The 24,078-nt window shown below is 38.6% G+C and overlaps 1 protein-coding gene across 1 annotated transcript in view; it reads left to right on the top strand.

Annotated features, from left to right (window-relative positions):
- The first annotated feature begins 427 nt into the window (after positions 1-427).
- The window catches only part of CCDC192 (coiled-coil domain containing 192), a 217,831-nt gene continuing 194,180 nt past the window's right edge, over positions 428-24,078 (top strand). Inside the window, 3 exon segments of the mRNA XM_066276819.1 lie at positions 428-595; positions 1,305-1,377; positions 1,380-1,499. Of these exon segments, the coding sequence (XP_066132916.1) occupies positions 428-595; positions 1,305-1,377; positions 1,380-1,499 (361 nt within the window).

Here is a 24,078-nt window from a genome sequence, read left to right on the forward strand (position 1 = left end):
TGAGGTATTGAAAACAGGATATGGGGGCAAAGGTGGAAGCAGAGAGAAACATTTAGGAGGTTAATGACATAATCCAGGCAAGAGCTGATGGCAGCTTGAGGCTTGAACCAGGGTGTTCACAGTGAAGGAGGCGAGAGTGCTCAGATACTGGGCATATTTTGATGGTAGAACCAAGAATTTCCTGATAATTGGATGTGGGTTCTGAGACAAAAACAGGATGTCAAGGTTTTAACCTGAGCAATGATGTCATCAACTGAGATGGGGAAGACTGCAAGTAGAGAAGACCCGGGAGTAGGAATCAGGAGTGAGGTTTTGGAAACGTGGAAATTAAGATACCCATTCTTATCTCAGAAATAAGATATGTGATGTCAAGAAAGCAACTACATGAGTGAATCTGGATTTCAAAGGAGAAGTCCAGGCTAGAGATATGTATTCGGGAGGGATCAGCATATCGACGGTATTGAAATCCCAGAGGTTGAGTGAGCTCACCAAGGGAGTGAATGTGGCTGGAGAAGAGAGGAAGTCCTGGAGCCCACCAAAGCTGAGCGCTCAGGGAGTTGGGACAGGACCATCAAAGGAGACTGAGGAGCAGCAGGTGGCACAGGAAAGAAACCTGGGACTTTAGGATGTCCTGGAGCCAAGTGCAGAAAGTAAACTGCTCACAACAATTAGGGGATATTGTATAGCTTCGTATTAATTTTGAAATATCCCCTAATTTTTGTGAGCAGTATATTTCAAGGAAGGCATGATGAGTCACGCCAAAAGCTCAAGGGTAAGGTGGGTTGTGACTAATGACCATTGGATAAAGGGATGTGGAGATCACTGGTGCATTCAGTAAGTGCGTTGTCTGCGGATTGTTACTTGTGACAATCTGAATGGAGCAGCTTCAACAAAAATTAGGAGGAAAGAAATTGGAGACAGTGAGAGCGTATAGTTTTGCTACAAAGGGGTTGTTTGTAATCAAGCAGGAACTTAACAGTTTAAGAGGGTTTGAGATGCAAAAAAAAAAAAAAAAATAGCATGTTTGGAAACTATTGCAAATGATTTAGGAGAGAGAGAGAGAGAAATTGATTAAGAATTAGTGTAAGAGACAAAGGCTTCCCCAAGTCTGCTCTCTCATAGGGTGATATCCTTCCCCTCCCTCTACTTCTTCTTTTTTTAGTGGAAATAAGAGATTTTGCAGATTTACAGAACAGATTGTATTGTTTGGACTGCTTATTCTCAAGAGAACCTTTAAAGGCTATTTTATCTTCTTTGAGTAAAGTTTACATTCCACAGTCTTTATTTCCTTTGGAAATGTTCAGAAATGGACATTTGGAGGAAATACTTTAGGAGATTCATCTTCACTGTTACACTATAAAAATCTATTTGATGTGGGGCGTGTATGTGTGTGTGCGAGTGTGTAAGCTCCTGAAAGACAATGTTGGGATTGAAACTCTCACTTTATTTCAGCATCACATCTGGAAGTTCAGAGTCGGATATACAACAAAGAAACAAATGTCAGTAAGAAATAAAGTTTGTATACATTACCTTTTGGAAAAAAAATATTAAAGTTAATAAAACCAACTTCCTTAACATTAAGATTTTCCTAATATGTTTCGTATTCACATTTTACTAAGATTTTAAAAACTAAAACATGGAATGTTCTTTCTCAGGTAAAACGAGGTAAAGTGGGCAGAATACCAGCTAAGGGATGTCACTGGGCATCAGGGAAGTTAGGTAGAGTGTGGTGTGGCCTTTCCTATTTTTATTTGCTCCCTATGGCCCTATTATATCACAGACACCCTGGGTTACTTCACAGTCTTGTCTTGTATATGAGGCTATCTTGGAATTCAGACATGATACAGATTGAGTAAATCATATTATTTGGTTTATTTAGACTTGAGTTTAAATTACAATCTGTTCCAGATATTTCCAGTTCATGTTCTTTCAAGTCAGATGATGACTCACCTAAGCTCTGACCTCTGAAGTCTTCTCTCCTCCATAAGCTCTGCTAGGCCCTGGGGCAGCTAGGTCCTGTCTACCTGCTCCCCATCTGGTCCCTCCTTAGGTCTTATGGAACAACTGTGTAGGTTGTTGATTAAATGTTGAAGCTAAGTGATCGCTATATTGGGGCTCATTATACTCGTTCTGTTACTTTTGTGTAAGTTATAAATTTTTTTTGAAAAAAAAAAACACAACTGTATATTTGTACTCCCTGGATTCAGTTTTAGTAAGGATTGCCTGGACTCACCCACAGACATTTCTGAAACAATCCTTTCAGCTCTAAAGTGGAGGCAGTGTGATATAAAAGAACGATTATAGGACTAGGAAGTAGGCCCGTATTTGCCACCTCCACACTGTGTCACAACAGCCAAGCTAGTCAGACTCTCTGAGCCTATTTTCACCCATAGAATAAGGATCATGAGGTTTTACTAGCCTACAGGCACACCTTAGACATACTGCAGTTTTGGTTCCAGACCACCACGATAGTAAAGTGAGTCACATGGATTTTTCGGTTTCCCAGTGCACTGTTTATGTACTGTTTATGCTACACTATAGTCTATTAGGTGTGCAACAGCACTATGTCTAAAAATAGTACATATCCTAATTGAAAAAAAATATTATTGCTAAAAATGCTAAACATTATCTAAGCTTTTGGTGAGTTTAATATTTTTTGCTGGGGGAGGATCTTGCCTGGAGGTTGGTAGCTGCTGACTGATAAGGGTTGTGGTTGCTGAAATGGGGAGGGTGGGGGTGCAGCTGTGGCATTTTATTTAAATAAGACAACAATCAAGTATGATACATCAGTTGACACTTCTTTTCATGAAAGATTTCTCTGTAGCATATGATGTTATTTGATAACATTGGACCCACAGTAAAACTTTTTCAAAATGAGTCAGTCTGGCCCTGACCGGGTAGCTCAGTTGGTTAGAGCATCATCCTGGAACACCAAGGTTACAAGTTTGATCTGCAGTCAGGGCGCATATGGGAAGGAACCGATGAATACACAGCTAAATGAAACAATACATGAATGCTTTCTTCTCCCTTTCTCTCTCTCTCCCTTTCCTCTCTCTGTCTCTCTAAAATCAGTTCATAAAAATTTTAACATAAAACATTAAATTTGGAGTCAATCTTTTCAAACCATGCTGCTGCTTTATCAACCAAGTTTACATAATTTTTTAATCTTTTTGTCATTGCAACAATCTTGTCGGCATCTTTACCAGGAATGGATGCCACCTCAAGAAACCAATTTCTTTGCTCGTCATAAGAAGCAACTCTGTATCCACTACAGTTTTTTCATGAGATCGCAGCAAATCAGTCACATCATCAGGCTCCACTTTCAATTCTGCTTCTCTTATTATTTGCACCAAATTTACAGTTATTCCTCCACTGAAGTGTTGATCCCTCAAAGCCATCCACGAGGGCTGGCCTCAACTTCTTCCTCACTCCTGTTAATGTTGGGGTTTTGACCTCTTTCCCTGAATCACGGATGTTCTTAATGGCATCTAGAATGGTGACTCCTTTCCAGAAGGTGTTCAATGTACTGTGCCCAGCTGCTCCATCAGAGGAGTCACTATCCATGGCAGCTGTATCCTTATGAAATGTATTTCTTAAATAATAAGACTTGAAAGTCAAAACTACTCTGGATCCACGGGCTGCAGAATTGATGTTGTGTTAGCAGGCATGAAAATAACACTAGTCTCGTTGTATATCTCCATCAGAGCTCTTGGGTGACCAGGTGCATTGTCAATGAGCAGTACTATTTTGAAAGAATTTTTCTTCTGAGCTATAGATCTCAACACTGGGCTTAAAATGTTCAGTAAACCATGCTGTAAACAGATGTGCTGTCATCTAGGCTTTGTTGTCCACTTACAGAGCACAGGCAGAGTAGATTTAGCAGAATTCTTAAGGTTTTTAGAATGATAAATGAACTTTGGCTTCAACTTTAAGTCCCCAGCTCTACTATCCTTTAAGATGAGAGTTAGCCTATTCTTTGAAGCTTTGAAGGCAGGTACTGACTTCTCTCTAGCTATGGAAGTCCTAGACGGCACCTTCTTCCAACATTAGATTGTTTGTCTGCATTGAAAATCTTTTGTTTATCTTGGCTAGATCTCTGGATAACTTGCTGTAGCTTCTACATCAGCACTCGCTGCCTCTCCTCCATTTTTATATTGTAGAGATGGCTTCTTTCCTTAAACCTTTCTTATGCAACCTCCTCACCTCTCTCATTCTTCATTGAATTGAAGAGAGGGCCTTGCTCTGGATTAGGTGTTGGTTTAGGGAAAGTTGTGGTTTATTTAATCTTCTGTCCAGACCATAAAAACTTTTGCCATCTCAGCAGCAATAAGACTGTTTGACTGTCTTATGATTTTATATGATATTATAAAAGTAGTACTTTTAATTTCCCCAAGGAATTTCGACATTGCATTCACAAGTTGGCTGTTTGGCACAGGAGGCCTGGCTTTTGGCGTATGTCGGCTTTTGACATGTTTTCTTCATCAAGTTACTCATTTCTAGCTTTTGATTTAAAGTAAGAGAAATGTGATTCTTATTAATTGACCTAATTTTTTTTTCTTTCTTTTTTTTTTTTTTTTTTGTATTTTTCTGAAGCTGGAAACGGGGAGAGACAGTCAGATAGACTCCCGCATGCACCCAACCGGGATCCACCCGGCACGCCCACCAGGGGCGAGGCTCTGCCCACCAGGGGGCGATGCTCTGCCCCTCCGGGGCATCGCTCTGCTGAGACCAGAGCCACTCTAGCGCCTGGGGCAGAGGCCAAGGAGCCATCCCCAGCGCCCGGGCCATCTTTGCTCCAATGGAGCCCTGGCTGCGGGAGGGGAAGAGAGAGACAGAGAGGAAGGAGGGTGGGGGGGTGGAGAAGCAAATGGGCGCTTCCCTTACGTGCCCTGGCCGGGAATCGAACCCGGGTCCCCCCCACACCAGGCCGACGCTCTACCGCTGAGCCAACTGGCCAGGGCCGTAATTGACCTAATTTTAATATTGTTGTGTGTCAGGGAATAGAAAGGCCGGAGGAAATGCAAACAGATGGGGGAACAGTGGGTTGACGGAGTACTCAGAACACACAACATTTATTACCCAAGTTTGCTGTCTTACATGTACACAATTCGGAACAACTCAAAAAAATTAGAATAGTAACATCAAAGGACACTGATCATAGATCACCATAAAAAATATAATAATGGTGGAAAAGTTTGAAATATTGTGAGGGTTACTAAAATGTGACACAGAGACACAAATGCTGTTGAAAAAAAATGACACTGATCAACTTGCTTGATGCAAGATTGTCACAGGCCTTCATTTTGTTAAAAATGCAATAGTTGCAAAGCTCAATAAAGCAAAATTCAATTGATGAGGTATTTCTGTACCTCTGATGAGAGGTTTGGGATATGAAAATTCTTGGTTAAGGAGCTACAAGTGTAAAGGAGTACAGGAGTATAGTTATTGGAGATCTATAGCATTCAAATGGGCTCTCCTGTGGGCCAAGGGACCTTGCACTTTAAATACCCTTGTTTCTTTTTGAATTCAGCAGTTCTGCTCTGCATCCCGCCCCAGCATTACCAGCCAAGAACAATTAATCTAGTGACGTGCATATCAAGAACCTCACTTCTGAACGATTATTTTGTTCATAAAATGTTAGCCTCTCTTTACTAAGTATAGCTCATTTAATCTGGCCCCAGATAAAATGGACATACCTCTCAAATCCATAGTAATTTTTAAGAGGAGGACTTTTATAGAATAAATATATCAATTTAGATTAGTAAAATGTGACTTTAATTAAAAATTTGTTTTCTAACTCTGGTGCTAGTTTAATCTTATATTGCTTTTATTTTTCAGTTAGCAAAAGAAAACCTAATAATGAGATTTTAAAATTAAATGTATTGAGATGACATTGGTTAATAGTGGAACTATTTATGATTCTGTTGCTCCAAGGAGTATCCCTCACTGGTACTATATGAAAACATTTATCTCTGTCTGGTTAGAAACCTTGGGTTACCAGTTAAATTGGAGTTTTGGAAATGGGAGACTTTAGTTCTCCAGTCTCTGTTTACTGCCTTTTTTCTCTAACCAGTTAGCACCTTAGAGGAAACCCTTTCACTGAAAAGGACCAGATGCCAATCACCACCTTTAGGATTTCTGCCTTAGGTGCCCAATTAGCTGCCTGGAGTTCAGAATCTACCTCCTTTCAATTTGCATTTATCATAGTTGGGAGCCTTGCGCCTCGAAGCAGCTGGTCCTGCTTTAGTTACTGTACTTTTACATTTCTAAAAGGAAATAATACATTTAGCTGGAGGAGGTTAGGAGGTAAAAGACCTCAGTGCCGTAGGCTATCCACAATTAGTGCCGCCTACTCACCACACAATCCCCTTTAACTCTTGGAACTCATAGAAGGGTCAGCAGAACCTAGTCTGCTCTATATCACGAGGAACAAAATAGCAGGTGGATCACAGATGCCCCTTAGAAGTAGTGCTAGTTAGCTTTGGTAGAGAAGATGGAGATAAAGGATGAAATTTGTTCTCTGCTCTGAAGAAGTCTTGACTGTCCAAGCAGAATGAAACATGCTCAATCAACCTTTATGGCACAACCATCTGGAGACCGTGGGTCCTTCTTTTCCTTTTTAGCATTGTTCTCTGAATACTGTTTTAATTTTTGGACTGCCCTGGTAAACTGAGTATTCTTAGAATGAGGACTGACCTTCATTCATCTCTGGGATCCAGGCACAAAGTCTCTCTATTAAAACAGCACTCAATGAGTATTGTTTGAAATAGAACAAATGGGCTGAGCTCCATGCCGAGAACTAGGTGACTGACAGATGCCGTCCCTTAGAACCGTTACAGTGACAGACGGAGGTGGTTACAGAATCACCACTGTTATATGGGTTCTTTTCTTCTAGCTATTATGAACACTTTAGAAATTAAGAAATCGAGACACAGAGAAGTTGGGGGAGATTCCAGCTGTTGAGTAATCAACAAATACGTGTTCACTATACAGTGGGAATGTTATGGGATACTACGGTGAAAGTTACTTTATTTATATCCACCTCTCCGGTGCTTGGTTGTCCCTCTTTACCTGGACCTAATTCCTTTGGGCCTGTTGAAGGATCAGCACATTATCTGAACTGTTGCCTTTGCCTCATTTTAACATCCTCTGACAGAAAACAGCTCGTGCATATAAATCATCTCATTGGAAGCTGTTTAGGAAATACAAATTCTATTGCAAGGATGCTTGGTCTGAACTGGATATTTGGCTCAGGATTTCTTCTCCCCCTGAACTATTCCTGAGAACTGTGACACACAGGAATGAACAATGTAAAGCATATGATGTCATTGGTCATGTGCACTGGCACATTCAAAAGTGAGAATGTGGGTATGAGTTCACCAGTGCAAGAGTGTGGGCGAAGTCCTTCACTCATCATGCCAAACAATGCTTATTATAAAACCTCATTAAACCATTTGCTTTCAAGTTGTAATTTAGTGATGCCTTCAATGTAAAAACTATTATTTTAAGTGCCAAAGATATGACAGCACTTTTTTATTTTTCATTTGTAAGTCAAAGTTATAGCACTCCATATAGAAAGTCAGATTTACAAAAAGTACCTCAAAGTAGCTAAAAGATTTCACATTTGATAAACTGGGTAGAAAGCAAGCAATGCTTTAAATTGTGTCTAATTTTATAAATTCTGTTCTTTTTGTACTTGGCATAATGCAGTGTTATTTTTTTCAGGAAGCATATATGTGATAACATTTCTGATATTCCTAAATTTAGCATGCTGTAATCTGTAATGGCTTTTAGAAGATCCTTCCCTCTGATGACCAAACTTAAATCATTAATGAATCACAGTTAATGTGTCACTTGTGCTTTCAACTGAACATTTCAAATGATTTAAAGAAGATTCTCCTATTTATACTTAAAATGAGATCAGTATAAAATTGCTTTTCTCTATATATTTAAATATAAAGTTTTGTTGATGTTTTAGGAAATAAGTTATTTATTTTTGCCTTTGTAAAGATGAAAAGTATCTCAAAACTTTTTGTTTCAGACCTTTCCTTTTCCTTCTTTCCTTCTTTCTTTCCTTCCTTCCTTCCTTCCTTCCTTCCTTCCTTCCTTCCTTCCTTCCTTCCTTCCTTCTTTCCTTCCTTCTTTCCTTCCTTCCTTCCTTCCCTCCTTCCTTCCTTCTTTCTTCTTTTTTCTTTCTTTCTCTCCCTTCCTTCCTTCCTTCCTTCCTTCCTTCCTTCCTTCCTTCCTTCCTTCCTTCCTTCCTTCTCTCCTTCCTTCCTTCCTCCCTCCCTCCTTTCCTTCCTTTCCTCCTTGCTCCCTCCCCATTCTCTGCTTTACAGAAGTGTATTTGACAAATTTAAAGTGTACAGGTTAATGAGTTTTGACCCGTATACACATGTGAAACCATCACCACAATTAAGAAAATGAAACTATTCATCCCCCCCAGAAGTTTCCCATGCTCCTTTGTAATCCCTCTTACCCACTTCTCCCTACCTGCCACTTCTCCTCACTGCCCAGGAAGCACTGATCTGCTTCATGTCACTATATATTACTGTGCATTTCCTTTGAACTTCACATAAAGAGAGTCATGCAGTATATACCCTTTTTAGTGCCTTTCACTTAGCAAAATTATTTTGATATCGATCTATGTTTCAGTGTGTATTAACAATTCATTTTTATCACTGAGTGGTATCGCATTGTATTTAATGTACCAGTTGGTTTATTCTTTCATCTATTGACTAACATTTAGGTTATTTCAGGTTTTTGACTCTTACAAATAAAGCTGCATCAATATCCACATACAGGTCTTTGCATGGACATGTGCTTTCTTTTCCCTTGGATAAATACCGAAGAATGAAGTGGTTAAATCATGCAGCAGGTAAACATTTAGTAAATTTTTTTTTAACTGTCAAAATTTCAAAGTTATGGTATCAACAGCCGTATATGGGAGTTTTCGTGTGTTCACATTCTCTCCAACCCTGGTAAGGCCAGCCTTTTAAACTTTAGCTATATTAATGGGTGTAGTAGAATCTCATTGTAGTTTTAATTGGAATTTCCTCAGTAACTACTGGTGTTGAACATCTTGCCTATGCTTATTTGCCATCCTTATATCTTATTTGGTGAGGTATCCATTGAAATCTTTGGTCCATTTTTAGTTATGTTGTTTGTTTCTTATTATCGGGCTTTGAGAGCTCTTTAGATTCTAAATACAAGTAAATTTCCAAATGCGTTTTGCAAGCATTTTCTCCAATCTGTGATCAGTCTTCATTTTCTTAACAGTGTCTTTAGAAAAGCAGAAGTTATTATTTTTGATGAAGTCTAATTTATCAATTTATACTTTCACGGATCATGATATTTATATCTCATTGAAGATATCTTTGCCCAAGGTACAAATATTTTCCCCTAAGTTTTCTTCTAGAAGTTTTATAGCTAGATCTCTCTTTCTTTTTTGTTAAAATCAAAATTTTTATTGTGCTTATTTTTTTAAATTCTCAAAGGTATATAAATTATTGCAATCAACTTTCAGTTCATATTTAGCCTATTATATTATTTAGTTTCTAGACCTTTTTTTCTCAGTTAACATAATACCTTTATTGGATTACCAGAAGAGTAGTTGGTGATACACTGTTCCTCATTGATTTCTGATTATTCATTGTCAGTTTTGCTTGATTATGGCCAACAGCTGAGTCTCCAGGTAGTTCCCTTATTGAAGGATCTCGGTTGTTCCAAAGTCATCCTCTTCATAGGATCAACCTGCATCCAATGACTGCTTGACGCAGAGCTACAAGACTTGGCTTCCTTCTTTTGAGTGAGGACAATTCTGAAAGCCCAACCCAGCTACTGGGCTCTACATGCACTTGGTTGAGGCTGCTGTTGCATTTCTACTTTTCTTACTTTATAAGTGTTGCTCTCAAGTGCCATCTCCAGTAAGCCCTCTGCAGTCAAATATCTCAGTCTGTTTCCTAGGGACCCTAACCTAATAGAACCACAAAATCAGAATAAGTCTAACCTAATGAATAAAGTTTTGTGAGTGTAAATACAGAAGAAACGCAAAAGAGCCACTATGCTGTCACTGAAGGCAAGACAGAAGGTATAAATAGACACTGTAATTGTAACTTTGATAGCCTTTCAGAGAAATCTTTCTTAATATAAATTAGGGATTTAATGAATATTTGTTTGCAAACTTTAAGGAAGTAAATTATTTCATTTAATAATGTATCATAATGTTTATTTACTCAGTCAGAAAAAAAAAAACAGGCTTTTTCCCACAAAGAACACAAATAGTATGGAAATGGAATCTTCTAGGGACATCTGGTAGTTCTCTAGATAGTATTCAACATTGCTCTATCTAAATAAGTAATGTTATCTCCCCAGATGTTGGAATATGAAATGTTAGTTGGAGTTTCTACCCATAATTCAACCTTTCATATAACTACTTCCATGCTGAGATCTTGCAATAAATGAGGGGCTGACCCATACTATGCTTCCTGCCCCAATCCTTACCCAGCAAAGTTTACCTAATTTAAATAGTGCAGCTTATATTCTATACAGAAACAACTTCAACAATCTCTGTTTCAGGCCAAGCAATGCATAAAAAGGTGGTAGTGATGGTATCATCATAATTGGTGAGGAATGTATTCTCAAGAAAGATCAAAAGTTTATTTAATTTGATTATCATTAAAGTTTTAAAGGTTGTTAATTGCAACTGGCTAATGGCTTATGTTAGTATTTTATTTATCTAAATAATTTATTTTTTACACAATGGATATTTTCACAATACCCATCCAAGATGGGAGTCACAGGATCTCTATTCACCATAGTTACTAAGGGACCCTGTGGATGCAAGCTTTGACTGGGAATGCAGTTCTGTAATCTGGACAAGGCGTAACAGAAGGAGGGCAACTGCACAACCAGTGCTCGCCAGAAGTTATGCACACCACATCTGCTTGTATTTCCTTAGTCAAAGAAGTCACATGCCACAAACAACTTCAAGGGCTGGGGAAGTAAAATTATATAAATATTATACGATATGTGCCTAGGAGAATCTTCAGAAATGTTTTAGTGGACAAAATTATAGCAATATAAAATTAGATATAAAAAAAGGAATTAATTAGCGTGACCTGCGGTGGCGCAATGGATAGATAAGTTGTCAACCTGGAATGCTGAGGTTGCCAGTTTAAAACCCTGGGCTTGCCTGGTCAAGACACATATGAGAAACAACTAGTATGAGCCAATGCTTCCTGCTCTTTCTCCCCACCACCTCTCTCTCTCTCTCTAAAATCAAAAAATGAAATCTAAAAAAAAAAAGAAGCCTAACAGAGACCGTTAAAAAATTCTTAGCAGTTTAAAATAAGGTTGGCCAAAAAAATTGAAAGTGTCCTTTAGAAAATGATCCTTTGCAAGCAACTGGGTAAGGTGACCTCTTTATTTTTAACTTCTATGATAGAGTAAATGTATAAAAAACAAAAGGTCCTATTTTCACATGCAAATGTGTTCTTTTATTATTATTTTTTTTAATGTCAACAGGCAAATAAACTTAGAAAACGTGGCACTGAAGCAGATTGTTTACTGATAGGATGTTTTGCCGAATTTCCCCAAGAGGCATCGAGGCGTAAAGGACCTCTATGAACTGAAGCATTTGAGTGTCTGCAAATTTGTTTCATCAAATGCCCATGACATTTTGTCTCTGTGTGGCTCTTTCAAATGGCAAAAAAAAAAAAATTCCAAACAACAGGCATAATTTGGGGAAAGCATGCTAATTTGTGCAATGTAGTGCCAAGACATTTCATTTTCTGTGAGGGTGAAAATTTTAAGAAGTTTGTGTGTATGCAAGGAAGAAAGTTGTGAGACATAAAAAGGGGGAAAAATTAAATGTATATATTTAGATATATAAAATAAAATATATATATATATAATTAGTTGAATTCAAGGATTACTGTGAGTTAATATTGTGGATAAACTCAAGTTTCACATACAACTTTCTCATCTTCTGAAACCTGAATGTTTAGATTAGAGAAGGACAAGGCAAGGGGAAAATGTGTTTTGGGGACCATCTAATCAGGCAGTCTGACTTTGAAAGCACACTTCAATTGCTGTGGTCCCAAACTTCAAAATTTCCTTGAGAGAGAATACCTTCCAAAGGACGAGACAATTATTCAATCTAGCCTTTCCTAAAGATGTAACTCCAGGCCATGGCCGGTTGGCTCAGTGGTAGAGCATCAGCCTGGCGTGCGGAAGTCCCAGGTTCGATTCCTGGCCAGGGCACACAGGAGAGGCGCCCATCTGCTTCTCCACCCCTCCCACTCTCCTTCCTCTCTGTCTCTCTCTTCCCCTCCCGCAGCTGAGGCTTCATTGGAGCAAAAGATGGCCCCGGGCACTGGGGATGGCTCCTTGGCCTCTGCCCCAGGCGCTAGAGTGGCTCTGGTAGCGACATAGCGACTCCCGGATGGGCAGAGCATCGCCCCCTGGTGGGCGTGCCGGGTGGATCCCGGTTGGGCGCATGGGGGAGTCTTTCTGACTGCCTCCCCATTTCCAGCTTCAGAAAAATACACACACACAAAGAAGATGTAACTCTGCCTTTGGGAAGTGCTCTTTGGATGCTTGCAGAGAAGTTGGAAGAAAATGGGGGTGACCTGCGAGTGAGACGCACGTGGATGTAGACTCTCAGGGACACAGCCTGGCTGCTCCTTGCCCTCAGTCTCATCAGGCAGATTGGATAACACAGACTTAATTTGTTTTGATTGTTTTGTTAAACTGAAAGTAGCTGCTGGGAATAATAACCCCACATTGTTATGTCAATAGCTGAGCTGTTTGTGTTAGATCAGGTATCAGAGTCAATTGGTTATTTCAAAATACATCTAATAAGTTGAAACAATGTGGTATGTTATCTGTTCTTAATGAGCTCCAGAGAAATAGAGCATTTCTCCAAATTTTGGTTAGGGTTTGCTTCTTCAAAAAGTTGACTGTCTCACCTGACCAGGTAGTGGCACAGTGGATAGAGCATTGGCCTGGGATGCTGAGGACCCAGGCTCGAGACCCTGATCACAGGCTTGCACGCAGCCTCATTGGTTTGAACATGGGGTTGCTGGCTTGAGTGTGGGATCATAGACATGGTCCCATGGTCACTGGCTTGAGCCGAAGGTCGCTGGCTTGAGCAAGGGGTCACTGGCTCGCCTGGAGCCTCCCGGTCAAGACTCATATGAGAAGGCAATCAATGAACAACTAAGGTGACATAGCTATGAGCTGATGCTTCTCATGTCTCTCCCTTCCTGTCTGTCTGTCCCTGTCTGTTCCTCTCTTTCTCTTAAATAAAAGAAGTTATGCATTAATGCACAAACATAAAAAGATAATTTAGATTTCAAAATTCTATAACTCATAAAAAAACATAGCACTTACCACTGTTTAAAATTTAAAAAGCATTTGTTAATATTTAAAATAAGTAATAGAAAATATTTGTGACATTTATTACAATACAATATCCTTAATATATTAAGGTCTCATATAAATCAATAAGGAAAAGATTTACCCTTAAATAAAAGAATAAACAAAGGAAAAAATCATAATTTATAAAAGAAGACATATAAATATCCAACAAGATGTCCAAATTTGCATTTACCAAATAAAATGTTTTTTTTAATTTACCAAACTCAATAGAAGGCAAAGAGAAAAAAATTTTAAACTTAGATGTCATATTTACTTGTAACTTTGACAGCTATAAAAAGTATTGAAAATGTTATAGGAAAATGTATAAGAAAACTAGGATTCTCAGATAGTGTTGGTGGGAGTGTTAATTTTGGGGATGTAATCTTAAATGTGTATCAAGTATATACTCTTTAAAATCCAGTAACTGCTCTTTTTATATGTGTTAAGAAAATAAAAAACAAGTTCACAAAAGTGTGCAATATGCTAATTACATGATCGTCCAATCATCAGGAAACTGCACTTACTGATGCATAATATAATTTATTGTGACCATGAAAACTTATGGTAATTTTTAAAGTTAAAAATTATGGAAAATTATCACCATCATCATTCAAATATAGATTGTACCTATGACATATTATTAATTGAAAGTGATAATAATTTAACCATATATAACCACATACAGTATAAATCAATGTTTTATGTTATGCATCTTACAGGTCCAGGTGCATGTGCACACACATACACATACACACACACACTAGTCTAGAGGGTAATGCACCAAATGTGGTCTTAAGCAGCTTGGGCTGCCCTACCAAAATACCATGGACTGGGTGGCTAAAACAACAGACATTTGTTTATTTCTCAGAGTTGTGAAGTCAGAGATTAGGATGCCAGCATGATTGAGTCCTGGCTTCATATGGTTGCCTTATTGTCTCTCACATGGGGGCTAGTGGGGAAGGGTGGGATGGAGTGGGGGAGAGAGAAGGTAACAGGATAGTCTTCTGATTTCTTCATATAAGGACACTTAAACCTGCCAGGAAGACCCCACCCTGATGACCTCATGGAATCCTAATGACTTTTCAGAGACCTCATCTCCTGATACCACAATTGGGAATCAGGGCTTCAACATATGCATTTGAGGAGCAGGGGACACAAACTTCAATCCATAGCATGTTACAATCTCCGGTTGGTAGGACTGTGGATGATTTTCACTTTCATTTTAATACTTTTTCTATTGTCTGAATATTGGGGACATAATATATAGAAAATCTATGGCACAGAGATGATGCTTAATATGTGTCTTTTCCCTTTCTCTTCACTCATTCTTATAGTATTGAAGTTCATTTATCTGAATATCTTTCCAATCTTTCTCAACTTTTATTACATTATGAGCTCCTGAAGGATAGGGAATTTGATCAATTCAATTCTTTATGCTCCAGGGTTTAGCTCTGGGATCTACACATAAAAGGTACCCAGTAACTATGTGAATTAGATTCCCATGAGTTTGTTATTGAGCAGCCAGACACATTGTGTTTTTCAGACAGGGGAGAAGATGCTCTTGAATCATAAACTTATTGCAAAGGAAAAATAAACTGTAAGAGTTTTAAACTAAATGTGGTCCAGAAACGTTCTTTGGAAAGGAGTACATCCTATTTTGCTTGCCTCAAATGCCTCCCCCCCCAAATGCTATACATTCTAGAACAGTCTGCTTACTACAGGGGGTATCACTATGTAGACTCTTCCTTAAAATCGAAATACCTATATCTGTGGTGACTATATTCTGAATCCTGCTCATTTTTCTCCTTTTGAATAAAGCAGCATTTGGCCTTTGTGCCTTCAAATGCATTCTTATATATATATTTAATGATCAGGTTACTGAAAATTTGGAAAAGAGTCTCCTATAATAACTCTCTTTGTGACTGCTTAACATGTAATGCCGACCTTCAAACTATTCGGTTTCAAAACTGATTTGTAACTTAAAAAAAGAAAAGTTTAGTATCTACAAGGCAACTTTCAAATTACTCAAATTTTTAACCCTTAATATATACTGCTCAGACACATTAGGGGATCTTTCAAAATGAATATGAAGTGATAAAATACCCCCTAATGTTTGTGAGTAGTGCACTAGGAAATGAGTCACCATCATTTAGCATCTAGAGCAAATAAATCCGTCAAATTTATTTTATTTTAAAGTCTTTTTTTTGTTTGTATTTGGCCTTATCTGGTGGCTCAGTGGACAGAGTGTTGGCCCAGTGTATAGACATCGGAGGTTTGATTCTTGTTCGGGGAACACTGGAGAGGTAACCATCTGCTTCCCTCCCACCCCCACCCACCTTTCTCATTTCTCTCACTCTTTCCCTCCTGCAGCCATTGACTCTATTGATTTGAGCATGGCCCCAGGCACTGAGGATGGCTTAATTGGTCTGAGTGCATCAGCCTCAGGCACTAAAAATAGATCAGTACTTGAGCATCAACCCCAGATGGGGTTGCCGGGTGAATCCTGGTTGGGCTGCATGTGAAAGTCTGCCTCAATATTTCTCTCCTCTTGCCTAAAATAAATAAATAAATAAATTAATTAATTAATAAAGTCATTTTTCAAATGATTTACATAAGTATAATGGTATAGTTAAATGTAAACCTAATTAAAAATTTTTCTAAGTTAAATATAGCAAAGTTCCTAGTATCAAGTAACAATTTTGGCACATACACATTTTAAAAGATGAGAGAATAGCATCATACATCCTCTCAGCAAACAGGAAAGTCCAAGTTCTTATCACCAAGTGCTTGAGAGTCTTTGCTGTATAAGACTATTCTATTTCCTTTTTTTGTTCTTAGACATATATTTTCACTCAATGATTCATGAGTTGAGGACATTCATCGAAGTTTCTAGGAAGTCATGATTTAAATAGTCATAACCTATTTCACTAACATAATTAATTCCACTGTCAGCATTAGTGTCTAGAACACCACTGTCCATAAAAAGTATACTGCAATCCAGACATGTAATTTAAAAATTTTTAAATAAACCAGTAAAAGTAAATTTTAATAATATATTTTATTTAACCTAACATATAAGAAATATTATCATTTTAATATGCAATCAATACAAAAAGTATCTTACATTCTCATTCATTATGCTAAGGAGTCCTCAAATTCTTGTGTATATTTTATACTAATACATCTCAACTCAAACTAACCGCATGTCAAGTACTGAAAAGCCACATAAAATCAGTGTCTCCTTTATTGACCACTGCTGCTCAGGAATGCTGCTCTTCAGATCAGCTTCGGATTTGTCTAAGAATTGTGAAATGTCCTCCTTCCTCAATTTTCTTCTCTTTGGACATTATATATGGAAAAATTTTTTAGTATTCACAGCTGTGTTTAATGAAAGCCAAAAGTAGGCAATAAAAACGGTGACTTCTCTTTTATACCTTGAAAGATGATACAATACTCTTGGCAGCACAATAAGAAAATAAAAGGGGGTATTTATTTTATTGTCGTATTGTTTTCTTAGGTAATTTCACATTTTTTAACCTTTAAAGACTTAGTTAAAAATTATTGTTAAGCCCTGGCCGGTTGGCTCAGCGGTAGAGCATCGGCCTAGCGTGCGGAGGACCCGGGTTCGATTCCCGGCCAGGGCACACAGGAGAAGCGCCCATTTGCTTCTCCACCCCTCCGCCGCGCTTTCCTCTCTGTCTCTCTCTTCCCCTCCCGCAGCCAAGGCTCCATTGGAGCAAAGATGGCCCGGGCGCTGGGGATGGCTCTGTGGCCTCTGCCTCAGGCGCTAGAGTGGCTCTGGTCGCAACATGGCGACGCCCAGGATGGGCAGAGCATCGCCCCCTGGTGGGCAGAGCATCGCCCCTGGTGGGCGTGCCGGGTGGATCCCGGTCAGGCGCATGCGGGAGTCTGTCTGACTGTCTCTCCCTGTTTCCAGCTTCAGAAAAATGAAAGAAAGAAAAAAAAAATTATTGTTAAAAAAGGTAATTCCTAGAATGATTGAGTAACAGTGTTTTAAATATAGAAAAAAAATATATAGAAAAAATAAGATTCCACAATACAGCTTAGATTTAAATTTGCAAGAATGAATGAGTTTTATTCTATTTTTTAAATATAAATATATGTTCTTTGTTTTTTATAAGATCTCTAAGAAAGAATAAAAGCCATAAAATATAGATTTTTATGAATAGAATGGCTTTAAAACAGAAACTCAAAACTACATTTGGGTTCAATAAACTCTGGTAGAATACTGAGGATTAAATTGTATTTATCAAACAGTATGTGGGGAAATTTTTTAGAGATACTTAAAATCTTTCTTTTCTTTTCTGTAAGCTTCTATCTCACACAATAGTATTCCCAAGTTTCCGCCTCAAAAGTCCCTTGGAAAACCTTTTTCTTTAGTTCACATCCATACTTCTCTCTGCCTTCTTCATTCTCTTCCTTTTCTTTTCAGAAGCCCAAAAGAACTTGTCTAGCAGAAGGTCAAGAGAAGGAAGAAACAGAGCAGAACAAGGAAAAACTCTCTTTGGCAGGCAGAGAAGGATCCATTTTAAAATTTTTGCTTTTAGGCACAATGAATTACTTTGCCCCACAAGGAATAACCTAGAAGAGATGTAGTTGCATGATGCCAAGACCACCAAAGTTTCTAAAGGTTTCAAGTTCTTTTGTTTGTTTGTTTGGTTTTTGTTTTTTGTATTTTTCTGAAGTTGGAAACGGGAAGACAGTAAGACAGACTCCCACATGCGCCCGACAGGGATCCACCCGACATGCCCACCAGGGGGTGATGCTCTGCCCATCTGGGGCGTTGCTCCGCCGCAACCAGAGCCATTCTAGCACCTGAGGCAGAGGCCACAGAGCCATCCTCAGAGCCTGGGCCATCTTTGCTCCAATGGAGCCTTGGCTGTGGGAGGGGAAGAGAGAGACAGAGAGGAAGGAGAGTGGGAGGGGTGGAGAAGCAGATGGGCGCTTCTCCTGTGTGCCCTGGCTGGGAATCAAACCCTGGACTCCTGCATGCCAAGCCGATGCTCTACCACTGAGCCAACCGGCCAGGGCCTTCAAGTCTTTATTATCAACTACCTTGGCTCTTTCCTAGGCTTTGAGCTTTCAGAAGCTATACCATCAAAGTACAAAACCTAGAGCTTAAAATTAAAACCACAATGAGATATCACTTCACACCAGTCAGAATGGCACTCATCAACAAAACAACACAGACTAAGTGCTGGCGAGGATGTGGAGAAAAGGGAACCCTCCTGCACTGCTGGTGGGAATGCAGACTGGTGCAGCCACAGTGGAAAACATTATGGAGATTCCTCAAAAAATTAAAAATCAAACTGCCTTTGACCCAGCTATCCCACTCTTAGGAATATACCCTAAGAACACCATAGAACTGCTCCAAAAGGAGAAATGCACCCCTATGTTTATGGCAGCATTGTTCACAATAGCGAAGATCTGGAAACAGCCCAAGTGTCTGTCAGTGAACGAGTGGATTAAAAAGCTTTGGTACATATATACTATGGAATACTACTCAGCTATAAGAAATGATGACATTGGATCATTTACAATAACATGGATGGACCTTGATAACATTATACTGAGTGAAATAAGTAAATCAGAAAAAACTAAGAACTATATGAATCCATACATAGATGGGACATAAAAATGAGACTCAGAGACATAGACAAGAATGTGATGGTAATGGGGGGGGTGGAGAGGGGAGAGGAAGGAAAGAGAGGGAGTGGGGGGAGGGGAGGGGCACAAAGAAAACCAGATAGAAGGTGACAGAAGACAGTTTGACTTTGGGTGAGTGGTACGCAACATAATCAAATGTCAAAATAATCTGGAGATGTTTTCTCTGAACATATGTACCCTGATTTATCAATGTCACCGCATTAAAATTAATAAATTAAAAAGAAACCTAGAGCTTAAAAGGAAGGTGTTTTTTTTAAAACGTACTTCTAAGAATGAGGCATTATGCTAAGCATTTTTCTGCATAACCACATTCAATCACCACAGCAGCTTCTACTGAGTTATCATTTCTTCTACTTTTAGAGGTAAGGAACAAAAATCTCAGAATAAATTACTTGTTTAAAGTCTCATGAGCAATAAGTAATAATAAATCAGATGTACATTTTAAATCAACAGAACCCATTCTAATTAGTCTTAAGGGGTAAATGAATTATTAAGTGATTAGAGGTATTTCAGAGAATCTCTAGGAGAATCAGAGAATCAGGAGACTGACACAATTACCCTCCCAGATTCTGCTAAGAACCAATTACTGCTGCCAAGGGACATCAGTCCACAATTACTTGTTCTTCCCTGAGATATTATTTCTAAGTCTCCTGTCACCATGGCCTCAGAAAAAGAATGACCCTCTCAACCTGACCAGATTCTAGTCTAATGTCACCTGTTTCATATCACTCTTTTCCACACTGAAGTCTTAGGCTGATGTGTCTGACTGGTGGAGACAAATGCCTAAAACTTGGTTGCAAAGGATGCTTGAGAGGGAATTCTTGGCTTATATGTTGGGGATGTAGGACTCATGAGACGGAAAATTCTCCAAATAGGGAAAGACACTGGACTGTCAAAATAGCATGACAATGTCTAATAAAGAGAGTAAGAGCCTGACCAGGCGATGGCACAGTGGATAGACTGTCAGACTGGGATGCAGAAGAACCAGGTTGGAAATCTCAAAGTCGCTGGCTTGAACATGGGCTCACCAGCTAGAGCTCAAGGTCGCTGGCTTGAAGCCCAAGGTCTCTGGCTTGACCAAGGGGGTCACTCGTTCTGCTGTAGCCCCCCAGTCAAGGTACATAGGATAAAGCAGTCAATGAACAACTAACGTGCCACAACAAAGAATTGATGCTTCTCATCTCTCTCCCTTCTTGTCTGTCTGTCTCTATCTGTCCCTCTCTCTGTCTCTCTCTCTGTCTCTGTCACTAAAAAAAGAGAGTAAGATGAATTAGATATAATGGTCTTCTCATTTCACAAAGGAGAAAGTGAGGCTCACTGAGTAGCTAACATCAGGCCGGCCCCACCACCTTCTCTCATATCCTGGCCATGCCTCTTGGTAATGTTTTGACTGGGAGATGTTAAAAGAAGTGGAAATTCACAGCACAAGAGAGCTCTCCCATCTGTTCTCTGCTTACCTTATCATATTGGAATGCACTATGGAAATTGTTGCTAAGCTTTTATCTGATCCAAAAGAATGCACAACACATTTCTCCTTCAAATCTTGGTAAAGAAGGGAGTCTGTGCAAATGCCAGGCTAGGCTGGGGGGTAGTTCTCATGGAAAAGGTTTCTCATGAAACATCAAGTTCAATTCAGGATTCCCCTGCTAGGTTGGGGAACAATATCATTGGAGCATTGAAGTTTTTATCAATGCAGTTAAATTTCTTAGATTTTTTTTTAAAGTTCACCTATTTAGACACTAAATTTTACTGGCAGAAACAATTACCTTCATTTGTAACACTATTAATTATAAAACATTTGTTGATGATACACAGTTTAGCAATAATTTATTCACAAAGCTATGCTTGAAAGATTTTAATGTGGACAGTAAAATTCTCTCCCTTTACCTCGAAGTTGAACTGAAAATCCTTCTTATAGGCATCGACATGTCTTAAAACTGGGATGCAACAGGAGGAGGAAACACTGTGGTCAAAATCCAAATTTACGCATGATGTGTGAGAAATAAATAATCCCAGGACAAAAAGAAATTCAACTTTTCAAAGTGCTAGCTTACAAATGGGAAAAGTACTTGTATTTTTTTTATATGCTCCACTAAAACAAAATTTTATTTAGGAGTAGTATTTTTTGGATGTTTTCTTTATTAAAGGAATCAAAATCCTTTCCTTCAGTAAGATTACTTCATCCTGTTTTTCCTTATTATGTTTTATTTTATCATTGTTATTATATTCAAGCTCCTTTTTTTTTAATACTTCATTCGTTCATTTTCAAAAGGAGAGAGAGAGAGAGAGAGAAAGAAAGAAGGGAGGAGGAGCAGGAAGCATCAACTCCCATATGTGCTTTGATCAGGCAAGCCTAAGATTTTGAACCGGCAACCTCAGTGTTCCCGGTCAACGTTTTATCCACTGCACCATCACAGGTCAGGCCTCAAACTCCTTTTTTAAAATTTTGTTCTCCCAAAAATCCTGTAAAGTAGGTAGAATAGTTGAATTAATTTAAAGTTGTTAATTTCTTTCTTTTCTTTTCTCTTTTTTTTGTTTTGTTTGAAAGACATAATAATTTTATTTTTTCTGAAATCTGGGGTCAGAATCAGGAAATGCTAGGTTATTAATTTCTTCACTCTGTAACTTACCTGCTTTATACATTTGTTTTATGTTATGTTTTATTTTTAATGTGGTAAAATACATATAACATAAAGTGGACTATGTTAACCGGTTTTAAGTGTGTGATTAAATAGTGTAAAGCATGCTCACATTTTTGTGCAACTAATCTCCAGAACATTCTCTTTTCGTAAAACTAAAACTCTGTACCTATTAAGTAACAACTTCCCATTCCCGCTTTATATTTTTAAATAAGTCAAATCTTTTCCTAATAAATTGAAATGCTTTGAGCTGAATTAAAATAAGAGTTGGCCTGAACTGTTCAGTGTCTCAGGTAAGCCGTTACTTAAAGTTATTTATGAAGCTATCAAATGTCACATGGTCATTTCTCTTTAACTTCCATGCCAACAATCTTTTTATAAGTTAAAATCTGAGTCATAATTTCCTTTCCAATACCTTTTTCTTTTATTCTATCAGTGATGCTACAAATATAGAACTTTTTTAAAGGATTGACCTTTGGAAACATGCTATTTCTAGAAAAACAGTCTCTTGGAATGTTGTTAAAGGAACTTGATATTGAATACAGGTCTATCTTGAACTTTGAATTTCCAGAAGAATTCAGGGACCATAATTCTGGAAAGACTACCTGATAAGACATTTAATTCATAATTTAACAGATAACTTAGTCTCTATACTTTTAGATGTCACAAACCAGTAAGAATTTTCACCCCCAAAATAACTGGGGTTAGGACTTATGAGATTGCCACTGTTCCAAAAAGAAAAAACACTAAAACACAACAATTTCCATATGCTATCACCACCATTTGTTAAATAAATATCCTCTTAACATTAAATATATAGAATGCTCAAAATCTCAGAATAAAGGACAGCCCTCTAAATGAAATAAGTTTATCTCCCTGAAAACTTCACAATGTTGTTTCTAAATTTTTAGTGTTGTTTTTTCCTTGCTAACTCGTAAAAATATCATAAGTCAACCCTAACCTCTGGGCTGACATTTGGGACCCACTCATATAACTGAACCTCTTCGGCCTGAGATTTCTTTGTCTCCCCTCCCAGATCCACTTTCCACCCTTCCCCCACATTGTTCTTTTCCAGGGAAGCTGGTCTATCTGGACTTTGCATTCCGTCTCTTGCCCTCTGGCTTCTCATTGGGTTTGCCCCAAGAGAGACACAGAAGGACAGAGGATGAGAGGAGATGAGGTCAAGCTAATTACTCCACTGGTGCCTCCACCAGCACTGCCTGGGCACAGGTTGGCAGTGGCTGTATTTCTCTACCCAGAGTCTGAGCTCTGGGTGAGCTTCTCTGCCAGCTTCATTCTTGATGCTGTAAGAACACTCTCCCACGATCTCTTGTCCTACCTTTTCAAGGTAAAGCAAAGGATACCTTCATTTCTAGATGCCTCACTATACTTTATTGAAGTCTTTAACTGTGCCCACACCTTTGTACATAGTGCCTTTGTTCAACTCCCTGCAGTAATCCTGTTGGAGTAGTCAACCAATACATCCATCATTTATGATAAAACACTGAGGCCCCAAAAAGTGAAGCCGGAAAGTCACATAGCTCAAGTTCAATGGTCAGTAAAGTCCAGGATGTGGCTTTGCAGATAGAAGAGTCCTTCTTCCTCAGTGCTCCTGTCACCCTCCATAGCCATCTCCTTCACTGTCACACCGATGGTCACTTTCCAGAACCTTCCTTCCACTGGGCTTTGACAATATTTGTAGTTTGTTCAAGTTTTGAATAACAAATATCTTATTAGGTGACTAGTGAGGCAACCCCAAGCACAGAGAAATGCTGTTTTCACTAGAATAGATTAAAATCAGGAAAACTGAGTTTTTAAATTGTCGCCTAAATAGAAATAGAAAATGTAGCTTAAAAAATTATTGCAAAAGTTAAAGCCCAAAAGGGCAGGAGAGTGATAAAATTTCCACTCTAAAATAAATTTTGATCACTAAAGATGGGAGCAAGGATGATAGAAATCTGCCCTAGATAAGGGGCTAAGGTAGGGGCCTGGGAAGGGGAAATATGAACAGGTTGTAGAAGGGGAAAGCACTTTAGAGCCTTCTGTGCCTGTCAAGCAGGGGGAAGGAGCATTAGACAGCAGGACTAAATAGGCAATTCATCAAGCAGAAAGCTTGACCATTGCAAAATGTGTTGAAAGCATGTTTTATCTGGCAGGAAGTTACTGCATTACTGAGCAGGGGCAGCAGCTGGAACCCCAGCTTCAGATTGCTAGAAACATTTAGTTGAATTAAACTGATCCATGTCAAAATGCTCTTCTACAAAGGTGAAATTTTCTATGACCACATCTTTATTTAGCAATCTTGCTTTTAAAAGAATGCCCACATTTA

The sequence above is a fragment of the Saccopteryx bilineata genome, chromosome 4, assembly GCF_036850765.1.
Source record: "Saccopteryx bilineata isolate mSacBil1 chromosome 4, mSacBil1_pri_phased_curated, whole genome shotgun sequence".
Lineage (NCBI taxonomy): Eukaryota > Metazoa > Chordata > Mammalia > Chiroptera > Emballonuridae > Saccopteryx > Saccopteryx bilineata.